The 19215-nt window shown below is 40.9% G+C and overlaps 2 protein-coding genes across 2 annotated transcripts in view; one reads left to right on the top strand and one right to left on the bottom strand.

Moving 5' to 3' along the window:
• Nucleotides 1-579: 579 nt before the first annotated feature.
• LOC138209654 (bifunctional apoptosis regulator-like) lies at nt 580-9980 on the bottom strand. The gene is made up of 9 exons (XM_069168379.1): nt 9800-9980; nt 8158-8458; nt 7012-7110; nt 6407-6500; nt 4398-4570; nt 4102-4246; nt 3626-3805; nt 2487-2683; nt 580-1927 (listed from the first exon to the last, which is right to left on the bottom strand). The coding sequence occupies exons 2-9, from the start codon at nt 8448-8450 to the stop codon at nt 1735-1737; spliced, it is 1374 nt and encodes a 457-aa protein (XP_069024480.1). The 5' UTR covers nt 8451-8458; nt 9800-9980; the 3' UTR covers nt 580-1734.
• Nucleotides 9981-12337: 2357 nt separating this feature from the next.
• The window catches only part of LOC138208728 (zinc finger protein 91-like), a 29474-nt gene continuing 22596 nt past the window's right edge, over nt 12338-19215 (top strand). Inside the window, exons 1-5 of the mRNA XM_069166810.1 lie at nt 12338-13261; nt 15612-15786; nt 15895-16346; nt 18219-18402; nt 18658-18710. Coding sequence (XP_069022911.1) covers nt 13253-13261; nt 15612-15786; nt 15895-16346; nt 18219-18402; nt 18658-18710 — 873 coding nt within the window. The 5' untranslated portion in view covers nt 12338-13252. The remainder of the gene's footprint in view (nt 13262-15611; nt 15787-15894; nt 16347-18218; nt 18403-18657; nt 18711-19215) is intronic.

Here is a 19215-nt window from a genome sequence, read left to right on the forward strand (position 1 = left end):
GGATAAAACCGCGCGATACGTTTGGCGCTTCCACAATAAGCTAAGTTTAAAAAACAAAACAAAGTATTTATAGTTATAGAGAGTAACGTTGAAGATGACTGAAGTTGATCTAAATAACTACGACTTTTTTTATTTGTCCTGAGTAAGCGTGTTTATTTCTTTTTGCGTATTGAGTCGAATGTGCCCTTTTACGACAGTTCCCACGTTGTTATGGCGACAGCCGTTGCTGCACTGACGACTGTTGAACACTGGGGGGCGGTCGTTCAAAATCAATCAACTAAAACCGAGACACGTATGTCAAAACAAATGTGACGTCACTGTAACGCTATCAAATTATCGATTAGAAATATCGGTTCCACTATCTGATGAGGCAGCAGGCCTATTTATAAAAGGTTTATAACATCCATGCAGTATTAGTATTAGTTTATTTATCCAAACTAAAATATGGACTTGTTATTCACTGTTATCATCTACTGAAGCTCTTTTAAAACTTACACGTCACTTCTTATTATTGATGGTTCATATTATATGTATTAATATTTCATATTTTGAAGCCTCCAGACAATTCATAAGGCAGGATGACAGTATTTAGAAAACTTTATTTTTTTTGCCATTAGAGAACACAAGAACAAAATCACAGTGTAGGATTTTTAAGTGCAAATGAACGAATGTAAAAAATAATCGAATCTTTGATTAGCTCAGTCCACCTTTCAAATGGAAAAACATACTGCGAAGAAAATATTTCTGAAGAATAAAAAACAATTGTGCAACACAATATTTGTCAGCAGTACAAGCAAATACAAAAAACAACAACAGCTTCTCCTTAAAATCATAAAAATGAATCTGTATTAGCATCTCAGCAATTTTTAAGAACAAAAGTTATATTTCTAAGTGCCACATATTTTGTGAAAGCAAATGTTGGAACTCCTGGAACAAACTTCGGTGTTAAACATTTAAGTTTTCCTTTGAACGTGCGTAAAAGCCTGAGGGTCCGAACAGACTGCCGGACATTGAACTCCAACATCTGACACGTTTCAATCGTGCTAACAAACCTGATGAGAGTGCATTTTCAGACAGCTCTGTAGCAGAGGTCACAGCCAGAGCTACACTGGAGACGCAGGGAAGGCATCAAAAGTTATGTTGAATAATCAGGATTTATATACAACTATAATACTGCTTCATTCAAACAGATACTCCTGAAGCAGAAGCTGCTCATTTAACTAACTGAATTACATGCCAAGTAGACATTTGATAGCAGAAGTCAAACAGAAATGAGTGTATTCCAACTTTTGCTCCACCCTCAGTAGCCAGGTCATAAACAACTCACCAGTCATTGTTTTCAGTGCTACGAAGCTGACAGCTAATCCCACCAGAGTTCAAACACGACTTGCCATTTGCATAACTGCCCATAATTTAGGCATTGTGGTTTGTGAAAGCACTGTGGATGCAGACAGATCACTGCAGTGATCAATGCAACTCAGAAACATCATCTGCTTCTCATCTCGTTGGTTTTTGTTTCTCCTACAATCGCTCCTCCGCGCACTCTGTTGCTCAGACTGGCAACCATCCAGCAGAAAGACGAGACAGGAAGCGAGAACACCTCCTTTCCATGAGCAAACAAAGCCGTTCTCCTGGGAATTCACTGCTCTAAATGAACCTCTCTCTTTAGCAGCCGGACTCAGTTCTGAATATTTTATTTGCGGTGAACTTTAGAGCTTTTAATCAGGTCGTCCGTCACAGCGCCTGCGTCTCAGGGTGCATTAGCTGCTGCACCACCAGGTCAATATTAATGATGGGACTGAAGTAGAGGGCCCAGTAGAAGAGGCAGTTGCACACAAACTGGGGGACAAAAGGCCACAGCAGGGCGAAGGCGAATCCCTGAGAAAGCACCTTCCACAAGTGGTTCCACATCTTCTGCGGCAGAGTCCTGCAGACGGAGGAAGGAGAAGATTAGTGAGCTGGTGTGATGAGCTTCATATGCAGCTGCTGCTGTTTCCACTGAACTCTTCTTGGAAATCCATTGAGGCATGAATCTAGAGGGGATCCCACATCCAGCTCCAGGTCGAGTGCGACACCGTGAACGCGGCGTTACATGAACACAGCAAGACGGGAGTTTAAATAAACAGCCAATGTTCTGGTTCAGCAACATGTAGTTTGTTCTGCTTCCTGCAGTCAACTGGAAAGTGTTCAATTAATCAGGAGTATGTTGCAGTTGTCTTAATAGACTTTTTATTTGATTTGTTTATTTCTTGAGAGTAAACCAGTCGGAGTCCTACGATGGAACATTACTCAATCATTTTTACTTTTTCTTATGCATGCCAGCATTTGAACATTTAAAGTCATAATTATGGTAAATGACACAAACGTTACACCGTTACAGGCTACAAGCTGTTTGCGTCCAGTCATGTAACACAAGATGTGTTTCTGTGTAACGAAGACACAAAGGACAGATAAAGAGCAGCCACCCTGGTGAGTACTGTGTCTACCTGATCCTGGCTCTTGTCCAGAGTCTCCACAGTGCGCATCCTTCCAGCACAGACAGCAGCATGGCGTTGACGATGATGAAGCGGGATGTCCAGTAGTGGACGGCCAACCAGTCCCACGCAAACTCCGCAATCAGCTGGTACGGAAGCAGGCAGTACTTTACCAGGAACTCTGCCCACTGTCGCCAGCTGGGCTCCACCTAACAAACACACAGAACAAAACATGAGATATAGAGATCTGGTGAGACCGGAGAACAACAGCACCATATCCTCTTTGTCATGTTCCTTACAAAAACCCTCAGTAACTTTTGTAGTGTGACAGAGAGCTTCATCCTGCTGAAGGAGCCCACTGCCATCAGGTGATATCGCTGTCATTAAGGAGTGTATGTGGTCTGCATCGATCTTTAGGTATGTGTGACACATATCCTGAAGTAACATCCACATAAATTCCAAGTCTCTTCTGTGGGACCAGCCTCCGATTCCCACGTGCACCAGTTAGCCTTGGGGGCCCTTAATTCGGTCACGGTTGTCCTTCTTTGGACACCTTTGGTTAGAAACAACTGCATACTGGGAACGCACCACAAGACCCGCAGCTATGGAGATGCTCTAGACATCACAATGTGGCCCTTGTCAAAGTCATTCAGATCCTTACGCCTATTTTTCCTGCTGCAAGCACATGAAACCTCCAAGAGCTGACTGTTCACTTGCTGCCTGACGGTTGCCATGGTAATGAGATAATCAAATGTTATTCACCTCTACAGTCTGTGGTTTTGATGTTGTTTTTGTTTGGTGTAAATGTGTATAGATCAACAATCACAGTTTAAATAAAAGAAAAAGTCTGAATCATCACCCATCACTTTCAGTAGGATACCTCTTTAAAAATTGGTTAAATCATTTAATCCAACTTTTCTCTTTCACAGTGGATCCATGTGTCTGGAGCACTTGGGAAGAGCCCCTGGATGCAGCACCTGTATTGGCCTTAAAACATACATTTTAGACTAAAACAAGCAGAATAAATAAATCCCCTCAAATAGTAAGCGTCACATAGCCTCATGTGCAAATGTTTAACTATTAACTCGTTACTCTGAAATAACTGACGTTTCTGTTTGCTGCAGGTCTGTTGGGCTTTTGCCGAGTGTCACCTGTGTGTCGAGGAATCTGCTCTCCACCGACTGGTCGATGTGCGTGATGGCCGGACAGCACGTGTGCAGGAAGGGCAGGAAGGTCTCGGAGTAGTCGAACAGATACAGATAAAAGATTGTGAGACGAGGGGAACGCTTCAGTGCGTACAGCAGGAACAGAGACTTCCCAGCGTTAGCCACCTGGCAGAGAAGGACAGAAAGAGGAAGAGGACAATTCAAGACTAGCTGGAGACTCCGTTCTTAAAATCTTAACTGTGGAGTATTTTCTTAAATGTGGGAACTGTGGTACAAAAAGCATAGGGTACATCCTTAAAAAATAGATTAGGAGTACATAGTATAAACTACTGTAGCAGGAAAACTAAATGCACCATTTAAACTGATCTAAAGACACAAAAAAGTACTGAACACCAGCATGTGAAGTTAAACACACGAGGACACATTTCTGCAATCATTGGTTGTAAAAGCAGGCGACTTACCTTGTATTCCCAGAGGTTCTGAGGAGGCTTCACTCCCAGCGCTTTAACTCTGTCCAGTTCAGCCAGAACAGCTCGTCTGTGAGCCGGATTTTCAATGCTGTAAGGAGACTTCAACAACTCCTCATCCCCCAGCATCAACAGGAGCCTGAAGCACCGAAACAAACGCCATGTAATGTGAGTGGTAACGAGCCACAACATGAGTATCGAAGATTTAGTCCGATTTTCACTTTCCAGGATGAAAACGTGTCAGCATCTCAATATTCAGGGCACTAATAAAACAACTATAATTCATCCACCTTCCATTGACGTTCTCCTGCAGGAAGGGCACCTTGTACAGCTGTGCCCACGGCCCCAGATGTTCCAGCCAGGACACGACCTCCTCCGGTGTCCAGTGAGACACGGGCTTACTGATCAACAGCTCGTTTTGTTCCGTCACGCCGCCGCTCCAGTGATACACCAGAATCATCACCTGGAAACACGGAGACACAAACAGATGAAGTCCAGAGAACGCGACATGTATTACACCACAATGCAACCGTTGTATTTGTTTGCAAAGAAAAGATTCCACGAAGCTGTTGTTGGAGATTAACAGGTTTACATAGGCCACACTGATCCCCACAGTGGGAGTTTACAGCTGAGGGTTCTATTACATTTAGTTTCTGTGTCCTGCAGTAACCACACATCTTCACTAGATGTCACTACCATGTCTGTGTTTCACTGAAACCTGCAGCTACGTCACCCTTCTTGTTTCCATTAGTTACTGCATGTTAACAAGCCTGGACACAAGCACGCAGAAGTCTAGGTTAGTTAAACCACTATTTATTTGTGTCATTTGTTGACACAAATAAACAACAAGGTCATTGCAAAACAAAGAAAAAGTACATTATTTAAGAAGTTTTTCTCAATATGACATTTTACCTGAAAAAAAAAACAACCAATAACCTGACGTCCTTCTCAGTAAATTAAGTGTAAACTTGTGATATATCTTTTGTATGAAGTTAAAATGATCAAATGAAGTGAATTAATCTATTGTATCTTCCCTGTTCACATGAAGGTTTGCTCAGCGGCTCTGAGCGGCGGACCAATCAGAGACCAGTGGGAGGGGCTAAATGCAATGACGTGGAAGTAGTTCCAACAATGACAGTGGTGGTAGAGTTTCGCCACACAACTTATGGTTCATCGTGGTCAATGCTGATTGGTTAAAAGCTGCTTCAGTACATTTAATATAAGCTTGAGGTCCGGAAACAATACTTAATGGAGTGTTATCAGATCCATATATTCACATGGTAAATTTGTAAAAGGGAATCTAAAACATCTTTAGAGGCTTATAAATGAAAGCGTAACAGAAGTGTGAAACTAAGTCTGGAGAGAAAGGGACCCAAACTTTAGAGGGTCAGAAAGGTGCATTCATGTAAATGCTGATTCAATTAAAGCCCAGTGTCCATGTATGTTCATTCTGGGGCTTACTTTCCTAGTTTTTTTTTCCCCATTATGATGACAGATTATGATAAAGCATCATTCATCTGTTACTAATAATAAAACTGTATGCATTGCAGTTTGCAGGCAATGTTATATTTCTGTGAAAGTCAGCAGAGGAAAACAAAAAAAACTAAACCCACAGCTTTGCATGCAGGCCAAGGCCCATCTCTACTGAAATGACCTGACTCGACCATGACACCCATGTACTGGCAGTAGAAACAGAACCATGCTGTAATCTATTTACATGCTGCCAGCAGCACACACACACACACACACACACACACACACACACACACACACACACACACACACACACACACACACACACACACACAGCAAAATAGACAGTAACATTGCTCCCGGGTGCCACATGGACAAAATAAACATGGTCTGCTGACATCATATGACCCCTTCAGTAACCTTCGGTTATTACATACTTTTGCTGTTAAAATCACTTTGGTGAAAAGATGCAATGATCTAAAATCACAGTCGTCCCTAAAGTAAATCAAATTATTTCAACGCTATAAACAGAACAAACAGTTTAAGTGTGACAGGAAGTAAAAATCATTCAGTTTCACAGTAATTTTCTCCAGAGAAGGATCATGGAGTCAACACACAAGGAAATATTTGGTGAGACATTATTCATCACACCTTTTAACTCGGGTTACGTTAGATCTGAAGTGTTCTTACTCCAACATCTTATCCCTTGGATTACTATGGGCCTTATCAATAAATCAATCCATCACCCAATTAAAAGAGAAACTCAGATTCTTCTGAAAGGATGAAGCTAAAAAAAAAAAGAAAAGAGCTCTCTGTTACTACTTACAGCCACACATGTGAGCGCAGATAGGACTCCAGAGAAAAAGAAGCCTGCTCCTTTGTGCTGGTTTGTCCTGGATCTGCCCAAGTTGTCACCATATCTAAGATGAGGAAGAGGAAGATGAAGACAAGACATGAGGTGAAAGCGGACCCCTTTGCTTCAAAACACAAAGTTAGCATAGATTAGTTAATTGTTGTCAGTGGGGAACTTGAGCAAGTTTACACATCAAAAGTCTTTTTACAGGTTTTGCATAAATCTATTGACAGCTCCGGAAAAAAGGTTTGACGAACTGCCTTAAATGGTGCCAAGATTCCAAGTTTGAAGATGCGTTGACGAGATGTCAGCAGCCTGCTCCTCCTCTAACCGTGAGGCTACGGCCTACATTAGTCCCTGCTGGCATTACACACCGAAATCTCTGATCGAACTGTCGGCCGTTGAGTTACATCATGTGTGAGGTGAGCGTCGTGTTTTAAGTGTCCACGATAAGTTTGACAGTCTTAAAAGAATTCCGAGTCTTAATTAGTCTGCTGCTCTTTTTCAGAAAATATCAATTTGACATGGTCTTTCAAAATTTTACACCGAAACAGAAGTTGTACCGGAGATGCAAGTACCTCTGGAAGGCCAAGAGGCTCCTGGAGATTTTGGGGTTTGCCTGGATTTCTGCTCTCCTCCGCTGTACAACCTCACTGAAAAGCTTGTCCGTCGCATCCCTGAGAAGAAAAGGACGATGACATCACATCAAATTATTAGATAAACGTGGCATTTACAACAACACCACAAAAACAGGGTGGTGAAGGTATTGGGAATGTCTCTTGGATTTACTTTTAGCATCAGTTGACAGCTCGAGCTGTCTTGTGTCAGGGGAGCACATTGAGGGAAACGGTCCTTTCACAGTCACGCTAAAGAAAATTTAGGGTCATTCTGATGAAACTTTTTCACATTTGTGAAGTGTGAAGAAGTCGTCGTCTTGATGTGATACAACACGTTTGTGTAGCTGATGCTTCGCGATATTTCAAGTGTAACATTCACCACATTTTTGACACAAAAAACCCCCCTAAGAACTGTGAAGCATTTTGTTTGTTGGATTCAAAAGTCGGTTCCTCTGCAGACGACAGAGAAAATGAGAAACTACCACTTTGCTGTGTGCGTACTATTACTAAATCAGGAACCATCCTTCCTGTGGTATTAGTCTCTTAAAATTAGGTTTACACCAGGTGAGCTGGCTAACTTACAGTCTAACTCTATGCTAACTTGAATGAGGATAAAATAAAATAATCATATGGCTCTTCTGAACTTTCCAAATGCTATCGGACCAAATTGATAAAACTCTTGACAGTGAAGCGAGTCATTTTGTGTGTGTGTGTGTGTGTGTGTGTGTGTGTGTGTGTGTGTGTGTGTGTGTGTGTGACGCTCAAAACAATTCATCACCTATATTACAGCTGCAACGGTAGTGACACAGTAGGCTACAGCCTGGGACATAAGCATGTGTCGACAGGGCTTTTGTAATTACTCTCACTGGCACAAGGGAGAGACAAAAGGTCCACGCTGCAGGTTTAAGTAAAAGGGTTTGTAGAAAAACATCTTACACCAAACTAAGGCTCTGGTTTGCAACAATACTCGGTTATCACAAAAATATCTCTGGTATTTTAACTCTGAGGTTGTCAGTAGTTCTTTACTGTACCTGCAAGGAAAGTGAATGCTGCTGCCAGAAAATCAAACATTCACCCACTGATATGGCGTGGCGGTGAGAAGCATACCTCAGCAGTATGTTGATTTTAGGAAAGCCTTCCCACTTCTCCCGGCACTCTGGGCACTCTTTCTTGTGTGAAGACTCCCACCACAGAGCCAGACAGTGGCGGCAGAAGTTGTGGCCACAGGTCAAAGTGGTGGGATTGACCAAGATGTCGTAGCAACAGTGACACGAGAACTCATGCTCCGAGATGCTGCTCGTTGTTGGCGTTGACTGAGGAGATTCGGTGAAGTTAACGGGCTCGTCCATGACTGCTGCAGGACCGTCTTCTCCTGAATCCCACTCCATCTGGTGGATCATGTCTGGGTCTGAAGGGGAGGAGAAACAAAGGTTACCAAGGAAGCACTAAATGACAAACATTTTTTATTTTAAGGATAAAGTAACATATTGGTGCAGTCTCTAAAGAAACAGAGACAATGGTTGATTTGAGGCTTTTTTTTTTTTCTAGGTTCTATCCCTTTGTATTACCTTTTACATATATATCTAACATCACAACTTTTTCTAGTTCCCAAACCACACTGTTGTGTATTTGTGTACTGCTCCGTCAATTGATTGGCTTCCAGTCTTTTCTTTACACAATGATCATATCAGCAAACTCCTGAAACCTTTCAGAGTTGTGTAACATCATGTTTGCATTATACTATATTACTGCATGTCATTACAGTTTAGGGCAACGACTACTGATTGTATTTGCTATTTACCTATCAGTTGTGTTTTTGATTAATCAACCCCAGGCTTAATTTAGAAAATGAAAAAAAAAGATTGTTATCAACAGCAACCAAAGTTTCCCAGAGCCCGAGGCAACATCTTCAAATATCAGTCCAAACCCAGTTTATGGTACAAAATGGAGACATGCAGATAATCCTCACATTGGAGGAACAGGTTCCTGAACATGGAGCCATTTTCATTTAATATAATTTGGATCTAATAAAAATCAACAAAGCCTTAATGATCCCTGCGATGGATCTGACAACTCAAGTGTACTGTGTGACTTTCATGCCATAGGTAAATGAATGAAAACTAACACCTATACATCTATAATATGAATTAAAATGGCCAGCATCAATGTAAACTGTACTGTGCATCAATTACGGCAGGACAGCTAAAATCCTTTAGTATTGTGACATTGACAGTCATCTCCAGCTGGGGGAAAAAAAAGTCCATTTAAGCACGTAGAGGCAGATGACAAAATTGTGTTGAGTTTTAAAGTAGTCGAAGCGTTGTGGATTTAATAAATAGGGTTCGTATCGTGTTAATTTAGTAGCTAAACAACAAACGGTGAGCACCTCAGAAACCACATTTTGAAACCGGAACAAATCAATTATGTTAGACAAGACACTTTAGAGCAGGTGACGCGAGATCATCACATCCTGGTTTTTGCACGTCAGCTGTACTCTCTAACCAGCTAGCTGGTGGTTAGCTCCGAGCTACGTCAGAAACAACAACAACAACAACAACAACAACGTGTCCTGTAAAGCAGCAGAAACACTTCACGGACAGTACGGAGTGAAATGTTCCGCCTTCAGCTGACCGGCCGATATGCTCGTCGGCCTGCTGATGATACTTCAACCATCGCTCACACTACGAGCGGAGTTACGCCTGCTAAGTTAAGGACGGTAACTGCTCATCGACGTCGTCCACGGACTGACCCCGGTGGTTCCTCTCCTCAGGACTGCTCCGCGACGGGCGACCGGCCGCAGGACGACATGACCAATCCGGCTAACTGGGCTGCGGGCTTCGGCTCGTCCGTTCAACTCCGACAGAAAAAACGTCCAAACAGACACATTTATGCTCAAGTAGTTGTCGCCATGACTCCTGCGGTGGAAAGCCCCCCCCTACGCACGCACGCAGGTACGTGCGCGCGCACGTCACGCGCGTCACGCGCGGGCACCTGTTAATGCGTAGTCACCGGTCACGCGCTCACCTATCTGGACTGATGAGGAGCCGTAGGTAGGTAGGTAGGTAGGTAGGTAGGTATTTCATTTATTAATCCCCGAGGGGAAATTTTTTTCGCTACAGCAGCATACAGAAGCAATAAGATAATAATAGAATAATAGAATAGAATAAAATAAAATAAAATAAAATAATAGAATAGAATAGAATAGAATAATAGAAAAGCAATAAAATAGCAGTAAATAGCAGGTGCGGTGACTTCCTTCAGTGGCTTTTAAAAGCTGCCTCGGTTCAAAGTTCACGTGTGATCCTGCTGATGAAGCTCCCGAGCCGACGTACGGCTCCTCAGTCACATTAACCTGTCGACTTGCACACGGAGGCTCGACGTGAACACGTCGAGACCAGAGACTGGAGGCTTTCAGTGACACACATCAGACAGTAACTTTGAACATGTACCTGTGCCCGCGATTCATTTAACACTTCTGCTTCACTGCATTTCAGAGGGAAGTGTATTTTGTGACTCATCTAGGTTAGTTTCTGCAGATTCAGATTAATAATAATGGATATAATCCCCTGGTGAATTATGATGTATTATAAATTAAACAGTAGGGTATGTAAAGTAATTCAAAGTAACCACAACTTTTACTTCTTGATGCATCAGTAATTTGGGCCCGAGCACCGATGGTCAGAAAGCCCTATTGTTATCCAAGGAATTATTATTCTTTTCGTTCCTTATTTTTCTCCGCAAAGAACTGGATTTTTATTTATTTTTTTTTTATTTTTTTTTTTAGGCTTTATCATATTCAAAAACTTATGAAAGTTGGTACACACACGTCTCCCTGCGAACATTTTTTTATTTTAGTGGAGTCACGAGTGGGCGTGGCCAAATGGTTCGCAGATGCCCTACACAGATGCCCTAAAATCGGTAGACACGTGTGTCACACCGAGATGTACACAGATGTTTTGTTGCACCATTACGTCAACTCAACAGGAAGTCCGCCATTTTGAATTTAGTTGCCATTTTTGGCGATTCACACATGTTGTACTTTGTCAAACTCCTCCTGGAGATTTTGTCGGACCAACTTGAAATTGAGTCAGTTCACTCTTAACATGTTTGGGATGTAAAGTTATCAAAATAATTTGTTTTCGTCGATGGGTGTGGCCGTGGCGTGGTGGCCATTTTGAGTGTCTCGCCATGAAACTACAAGTTGCTGTAAATCTTATGTACATGGACCGACCTTCTCCAAACATCACAGGTATGATAACAGCCCCACCCTGAAGACACCTGTATGGTAAAATTCACTCATAGTCATAGCGCCCCCTGGTGGCAACTGGAAATGACACTTTTCATACTTTCACATGGAGCTGGTTGATCTCATGAACCTACATTTGGGTCAGAATAACCTAAACATGTAGTCGATGATATATCGAGAATTTTGTTCGACTTTGTCAAAGAGCGTCGGCGATGCGGCAAAGTTTGATGTTTCGCTGTGACACAGGAAGTCGATGTTTAAGGTCAAAGGATGCTTGAAACCTCATGAAAAGTGGCACATACATCCGGCGTGGTGAGACTATACATCTGATATGTGTTTTGCGAGTGGGCGTGGCCAAACGGCTCGCTAGTACCCTAAACTGCAGCCCCGGCACCTAGTTTCACCTACATGCACCAAATTCGTTGGACATGTGTATCACACCGAGATGTACAAAAAAGTCTCTTGGCATCATTAATTAGTTTTTGTCCATCGCCCGTGGCGTGGTGGCCATTTTGAGCGTCTTGTCATGAAACTACAAGTTGCTGTAACTTTTATGGACATATTCCAGTCTTCCTCAAACATTACATCTTTGATAACAGTCCTGCCCTGAAGACACCTGTATGGTAATATTCGCTCAGTCATAGCGCCCCCTGCTGGAGACATGAAACGAGGAAAAAAAATTAAAACTGCAAGCTGGGATATTGACTTCTAGTGCTTAAAATGTATTTTGATGCTTATATTTATGCAATTTTACTTTCGAATTTTATTTGCCACAGAGTATGTGGTCCTCTATGGAAGCCAGTTATGGCCAATACAATTTGAATCATACATGCAGAAAACACCTAATTTTGAAATTTAATCTCCACTACATACTTCAAATTTGATTTTTTTTTTTCATGTTTGATTGCTCGTCCTATCTTAATTTTACTTGTTTAATTTTCAGATTGTTTTTTTCAATTTGAGAAGCAGTTTTTTTTTTACTGTGTGTTTTTTAAGAATGGAATCAAAGTGATTTCATTTTCAGAAGTGGGTGATGAGGTTTTCTTTCCTCATTTATCAACCATATAAAGTAGAAACAGAGTTTTTGAAACTGTTCCACTTAAGAGAAATTCAGGCGACATGTTGAGATGGTCTTAAAAGTAAAATAGGTTAGGTTAGGTTAGGTTAGGTTAGGTTAGGTAGTTACTTTATTAATCCCCGAGGGAATTTTTTTTTCGCTACAGCAGCATACAGAAGCAATAATTATAATAATAGAACAATAGAAAAGCAATAAAATAGCAGTAAATAATTCAGTGCTATAAATTTTGTGGCAAAGTAGTAAACAAATCAAGAGTGTCAACAGTATTGGATAACGAAGTACAACTTTAAAGATATCTACACTCGTTTCAGGTTAAAACAGACAACAAGTATTCATTTCATTATGAGATCACGACCATCCGTCATTGTGATCGGGGTCATGAAAGAGACACAGCAGAGTGTATTTTTTGTATCATACAGAAAATATACAGAGGAAAGAAAAACAAATATCACACAGCTGTGAAAAGAGGGCGAGTAGGCCCGTGTTAAAAATCACCTTCACTGAGGGAGACCTCTGGAAACACGCGTCTAACATGGATGAAGTTAAAGTCATCATTGATGTGCTTTAAAAAAAAAAAAAAAAAAAAGTGAAACCAGAAGGAGGCAGTAATACAGGATCCCGAACTACCGTAAAACCTCGAAGAAGAACGAGGGGAGGAGGCGGGTGGCGGAGTAGAAGAAGAAGACGGGCTGCTGTTGGGGGAGAAGAAAAAAAAGAAGAAGAAGAAGAAGAAGAAGAAGTGGTGGCGCAACTCAGTTAGGCCAGCACAGGCTGTAGGGTTAGTTCATGCCAGCTGCCATCACCCGGAATAACGCGACAACTTAGCTTCACTTATCACATCCTGCTTTTCTTATGACACCCTTCACCCACCTCGCACTATGTTTGAGGTAACGTAGCTGCCATCAGGGCTCTTATTGCACAGCTGGCCGTTGTTTGGATGTAGCTCAACTGTTACAGTGAACTAGCTCGGTAGATGCAGTTTGGTACCCTGGCATGCAGACAAATAAGAAATACCTCGCTCGGTGTTTGGTTGACTGTCGTGACACCGGTTTTAAATGTGAACGCTCGTGCATCTAACTCATGTTGTCCTAATGGCTTCAAAGCGTCGCTGGTTTGCAGGTGGTGATTGTTGTGAAACAAACCAGCTTTGCATTAATTAGCACACGTATACAAGTCCCATGATTTCTTCACTGCATCTGGACCGACGGGGAGCCGGTGCAACTTGTTCTGTTTCCTAAATGTATTAGTGAAGAAGAAAAAAAAAAAAAAAAAATATATATATATATATATATATAATATATACATGTCAGCTAACGGAGCATAACAGATAAGTTGTGTTATTGTGTTGGTGTCACTTGTTTGTGCAGGTCCACTGAGAGGGCGCACGTGAATGGTCAGGTATAAATATACAGTAAATAAAGCCCGATCTCAACGAAGTGAAGTATTTACACAGCACGTGTTGACTTGATGACAAACAAACAACACAATACAAATTTAACCTCGGAACAATACGCATACAAATATCCGGTTATGTCACGAGACTGGGAGCCAAACTCAAGGATTGTATGACCGTAGTACAAACCCTAATACATTAATGAGCTGTTCAAAGACAGCGCCTCAGTAATACACAAGCGCAAGTAGGTAATATTGCATGCTGTATTGTACTTCAAGGTGCTGGGTTGAGTATACATATAGATTAAATCAGACTACATGCGTTATACTGTCTAGTGAGATATACAGTAATGAAGGAGATATGAGGCAACTGCAGCGCTAAACACAGAGACACAGAATATAATATCAATAACAACAAATACTTGTGTAACTTGGTTTTAAAGATTATTATTATTATTATTACTATCATCAGTTCATTTACTGATTATTATAACATCCTGAATCTCGGAGAGCTCTCTGCAGATGTCTTCTTTTCTATTAACAATCATGTAAGACAATGAAAAGCAGCACACTTTCACATTTAAGATGTTTTTGTATTGTCCCAGCCTGTGTTCTTGCGTCTTTAGCACATGCCTACTCGTGCTTTCTTTATTCGGCACGCTGCTCTTAAGCTAATGAAACTGAGAGCCATTGATTCACTTTATTGTGATTATTAAGGCTGTTGTTTGTTGTGCCGTTGAACTGCGCGGTGTTATACTCGTATTTAGTCTTCATCTCTCGTTTCATCAAAAACTCAACATTATAACCTTTATGAATGTCGGATTTATGGTGTGAATGTTGAATAAGTTTTAGCTAAGTGTGCCAAATAAACTGGCAACTGATTGTACAGTTGCCATTAAAATTTAAGTATCATTAACTGTGCTTTTATTTGGCGTAAATGGGCTGCAGGAGAAGAAGGAAGCTCATCTGGTAGTGATTTGAAAAGTGAATGTTTCACCTTAGTGCTATGTCTCAATGCCGTGCAGCCATTTCAGATTCGTCCTTGCTTATAGCTTCATTATCACACAGTGATTATAACTTCATGGAGCTGAGCCAGTTAAAGTCAAAATATCTCCCATAAAAAAGGCTACCAACCACATCCAGCTGTTTTGTACAGATAAATGGAAATGATTACACAAGATGATCGCGGGAAGCTCAAATAATTGTGATCAGGCGACTATGTAATAATTGTGAGAGGCCTATTTGTGCCCTTTCTGTTACGGTTTAAAGTCACACAGGTGGAGAATCAGTTTCAACGCAACCAATAAATGTCTCTTCTTCATAAGGTTTATGTGTATTATTAAACTATAAATAGGCGTATACTATAATAGAGGCATACAATTAACAGGAAAATACAATTGAATTGTTAATTGCAATTATCAATAATGGCATCAACTAAGATTGAATGATCATTACAGTTCTATTTGGAACACAACAGAAATAACCACAAAAATTTTAATGAACGTCTGCACACTGTCACACAAACCTTCAGCAGGACATCAAACACCTGAGATAATTACACATCCAGTGACTAATAAATTACATCCATCAAATGAGACAAACAGAGCAGCTAAGCATCAATAGAATAAGGTCCGAAAACAGTGGATGAGCACAAAAAAAACATTTTATGGGATTTAACTTCTTTTTATTTTGGACTATGAAAGCTTGTGGCTTGAGTATACACATGTTGGTTCTTAATATTTTAAAATTAGAGCCTCCAAAGGTCTATGCATGAACACTGGCTGTCACTGTATTGAAATGATATATAAATGATGTAACAATGATGTAACGATAATGTCTTAATAGGATCCTGAACTCCAAGATCCGCTGTCACTGAGTCTAAATGAAAACTACTGTGATCAGACTTCACCACATCAGGAGCCACAGAGAGCAGCAGTAAGCCCCGACTATAACTGTGAGACACCAGAGATCCAAGTAATCATCAAAGAGGAAGAGGAAGGCTGGACTGTGAGTGAAAATCGTGAGTGGAAAATCTTAAATATCAGCATCACTTCAGTAGATGACATATGCACAGTGACTCCGTCATGATTTTTCATGCTCTTGTTTTGCCTTTTAATACTAAACACAGATGAGAGCTTCAGCACTGAGGAAGAAAAAGAGGACACTTCTGCAAATACTAGTCTTCCCCACCTCAAAGCGTGCGGGAAGGAGAGCTCAGCTTTATGTGAAGTGAAGAGACACCAGGGAGTGTGTTCGGTGGGTAAATGCTGCGAGGAGTCCGGTGGTGGCGCCGCTCTCTACGGGCAGGGCTCGGAGGGACGACGGGGACACGCGGGATGTGATGAGAGACATAAGATTTCCTGTATACGTGGCACGGCAGGAAACGTGCATGAGTGCAATAACTCAGGAGAGAAACCCGTCCCCTGTCCAGTACGGGAGACAACCCCCAGTCACACAAGGAACATGAAGTCCCATCAGAGATCACATGCAGAGGGAGAGTGTCCCGCCCAAGACCAGAGCACATCTTTACACACAGAAGCAGAACTACATCAGACCAAAAGATCAGCACCTTACCAAACCGTATGTTCATATCGTTTTTGTAGAACTTGTAAAACTGTGAACACATCAGTAATTATTTTTCTGGTAATATAGAAGTGGATCATTTTATAAATTCGTTGTTTGTAAATGCATTTAACAATGGGCCTCATGCAAGAACCACTTCTATGTGCAGATTTGCTCTGAAAGGATTACTTCAACATTTTCTTCAGGCGACCACATAAACATTGAAGCAGGTTTTTCTTGCTGTAGTCATTCCTCCCAAACATACTGGCCACGAACAACTAACAACTGTCCTGTTGTGTTTTCAGTTAGGGGGCTGCAGGACGTAATCAGTCCTCATTATGTGCCAAAACGTGCTGCAAATAAAGCCTGACTGATTCCGGCCGATACCGTTATTAGGATGTAAAAAAATTCTGATATCGACATATCAGTCAAAATGTGGTTATCAAAGATATGTAATGAAGGCACGACGTTTTGCAGTTTAACAATGAACTTAATTGTCAACATTTAAACCAGTGTGTTGAAAAGATAAACTTCACTTGGAATGTAAAAATGATAAATGAATGAAGAAAAAAAAAAAAAAATAGAACAATTTGTAAATTACCCCAAGCATCCTTTTCTGCACTATTGAAAAAAGTATTTATATAGAACGATATCTATACGATACCAATATATCTGTGATTGGCCAATAAAATCAACGAACTGATAATTCTGTCGGGTTTATCTGTGTAGCTTCAGTGGTGGGATGATAACATGATAACAGTCTTCTTTTGAACTCCCGATCAACTTTACACAGAAGGACAACAGTGGATTTTGTCACTTACATTGTAAGCTGTTGGATCCTTTAATGTCCAGTATCAACAGGAGGAATGATTTTACAGCAAGTTAAGCCTGTTTTAATATTCATGTGTGAACCTACCTACCTGAAGTGGCTCGTATGAATGATTTGAGAGATTTAGTGGCATTTATCTCATTTCCTTTTAAGTTTGTTACACAGAACCATCTCATGTCGTTCTTAGAAACTGTTTGGAAACAGGCAGGCGCTTTAAAAAAAAAAAAATACTTGGCAGGTGACTGGATGAACCATCTCTAGTCAACTGGATCACTGTTGTTTTTGAACAAACATTCACAACATACAACAACTGTTATGGCGCCCGATGCCGCCACTCGGTCCTCAAAGGACTCTGATTGGTCTGAACATCACAGATTCAGACACAAATGCACAACCTGATGCCTGAAGCTGTAAATCCAGCTGCCCTGCAAGGTAACAATTTTCCTACACATAAAATTTTCTTTTAGGATCAAACAAAATTGGTTTTGGGGTCCAGACCTGTTTGTGTCATTTATAGAAAAATAATGGCAGGAAAATTCTCTCCTTTGTTACAACCAACAGTGTAACATCTTGTACTGTCAGCTGTAATATCGCCACGATAATCACATCCTCCTGACTGAAACCTTATTTGTCACAGATGCAACTCCACGTGAACCATTCCTTCCTTCGTGATGTCACCGTACTGCGCTGCTCGTTGGCAGCTGCCGTACTTTCTATAAATGACAAAGTGCCACTTTTGCCACTTTTGACTTTGATAACATGTTTCTTTTTTTTCTTTTTTTTTTTGCTAATATATGATTGCGTGACTTGAAGTTTCACAGTGTGAACCTTTTAAGAGTGTTAAGAGTGTTCGGTGAATCCAACTACAGTCATATAAAAAGGAAGAATGATGCAGCATATGAATACAAAATAGTTTTTGCATGAGGCCTGTTTCTTTTTTTTGTAACTGCTATTTTTGAGTATCAGAGTATGAAGGTGGGCAGAGAACTGTGTCATTGATTACCGTCTTGTCAGATTTGTTTGGTGGAGCCCAGAGATAAATGCTTTTGTCCTATATGTAGGATTCAACTGAACACAAGCACCTGATGTCACACGGACTCAAGATACCATCTGCAAGCTTAAACGACCAAACCCTCCATTTGACTGTCAGACTGCGGGCAGGAGAGGAGGAGGAAGAGGAGGAACAGGATGAAGAAATTGGAGGTTTAATCAACTCAGATGGAGAAGTGGTTGAATGGGACACCAGTAAGTTATTTAGAGCAGCACTATAACTGCATGCTGTACACTTTTATTTACTCAAGGGTCCATTCTTGTCTCTGTAAACTTTAGTGTTAAACGGTAACAAATATTTCACGTCATTTCAAACAAAGATTTAAGCATTTCCATAACCAGACCTTTTAGTTGAAAACACGGGGTGTTTACAGTGTTAGTATGACATGCATTTAATTTATTCTTTATTCAAAAAGTATATTATTGAGCCGACTATCTTGATTTTTACAGGAGACAGTCCTGACCGAGGCTCTGATTGCACAGAAGGTCCTCAGCCGAGCAAGGTAATTTATTTTAAGAAATCATTTATCAACTTAGTGATACAAAGGCATGCAAAGATGTTGAAAATAGGGTGGGAGAAAAAAAATCAACTCAGGATTCTTTGTTTTACCATCTTTAAATCAATGCACTGATTCCTGAATCAATATGTAAATATTATTTCATTATTAATTCAGTGTGATAAAAGCTAGCAGCTAACAGTTCGCCCGGGAGCTCGTCGGTTGGCCTTTTAGCACCGGTACGTGAACAAAGTGAACCGGTGAGCTAAGAGTTACAGTTTTTTCCGTACCTAGTGAACAAATCAATCGTTTATCGCCACCTCTGGCTGGTAACATTTATCTTTCCATTAAAGGCTAACTGTTGTCGTCCGACCGTCTGTTGATTAGAAGCAGCAACAATGTCAACTCTTCCCACCCAAGATGAGCTGTCCTTCAGAATAAAAGCACTAGTTGTGCTTTGATTTATTGCATTTTAACAGTCTTTTATTTAGCTTGATTATAACAGTACTCT

This window comes from Embiotoca jacksoni, unplaced genomic scaffold, assembly GCF_022577435.1.
Source record: "Embiotoca jacksoni isolate LCO1_2020_lvr unplaced genomic scaffold, fEmbJac1.0.p SCAF_4, whole genome shotgun sequence".
Taxonomy (NCBI): domain Eukaryota; kingdom Metazoa; phylum Chordata; class Actinopteri; family Embiotocidae; genus Embiotoca; species Embiotoca jacksoni.

Excerpts from the sequence above, each read along its gene's own strand:
- LOC138209654 (XM_069168379.1), bottom strand. The coding sequence starts at position 8,450 with ATGATCCACCAGATGGAGTGGGATTCAGGAGAAGACGGTCCTGCAGCA. Across the intron at positions 4,571-6,406 it reads CTGCGCTCACATGTGTGGCT|GTGATGATTCTGGTGTATCA; the intron begins GTAAGTAGTAAC and ends CCGTGTTTCCAG. Across the intron at positions 1,928-2,486 it reads TGGACAAGAGCCAGGATCAG|GACTCTGCCGCAGAAGATGT; the intron begins GTAGACACAGTA and ends CTCCGTCTGCAG.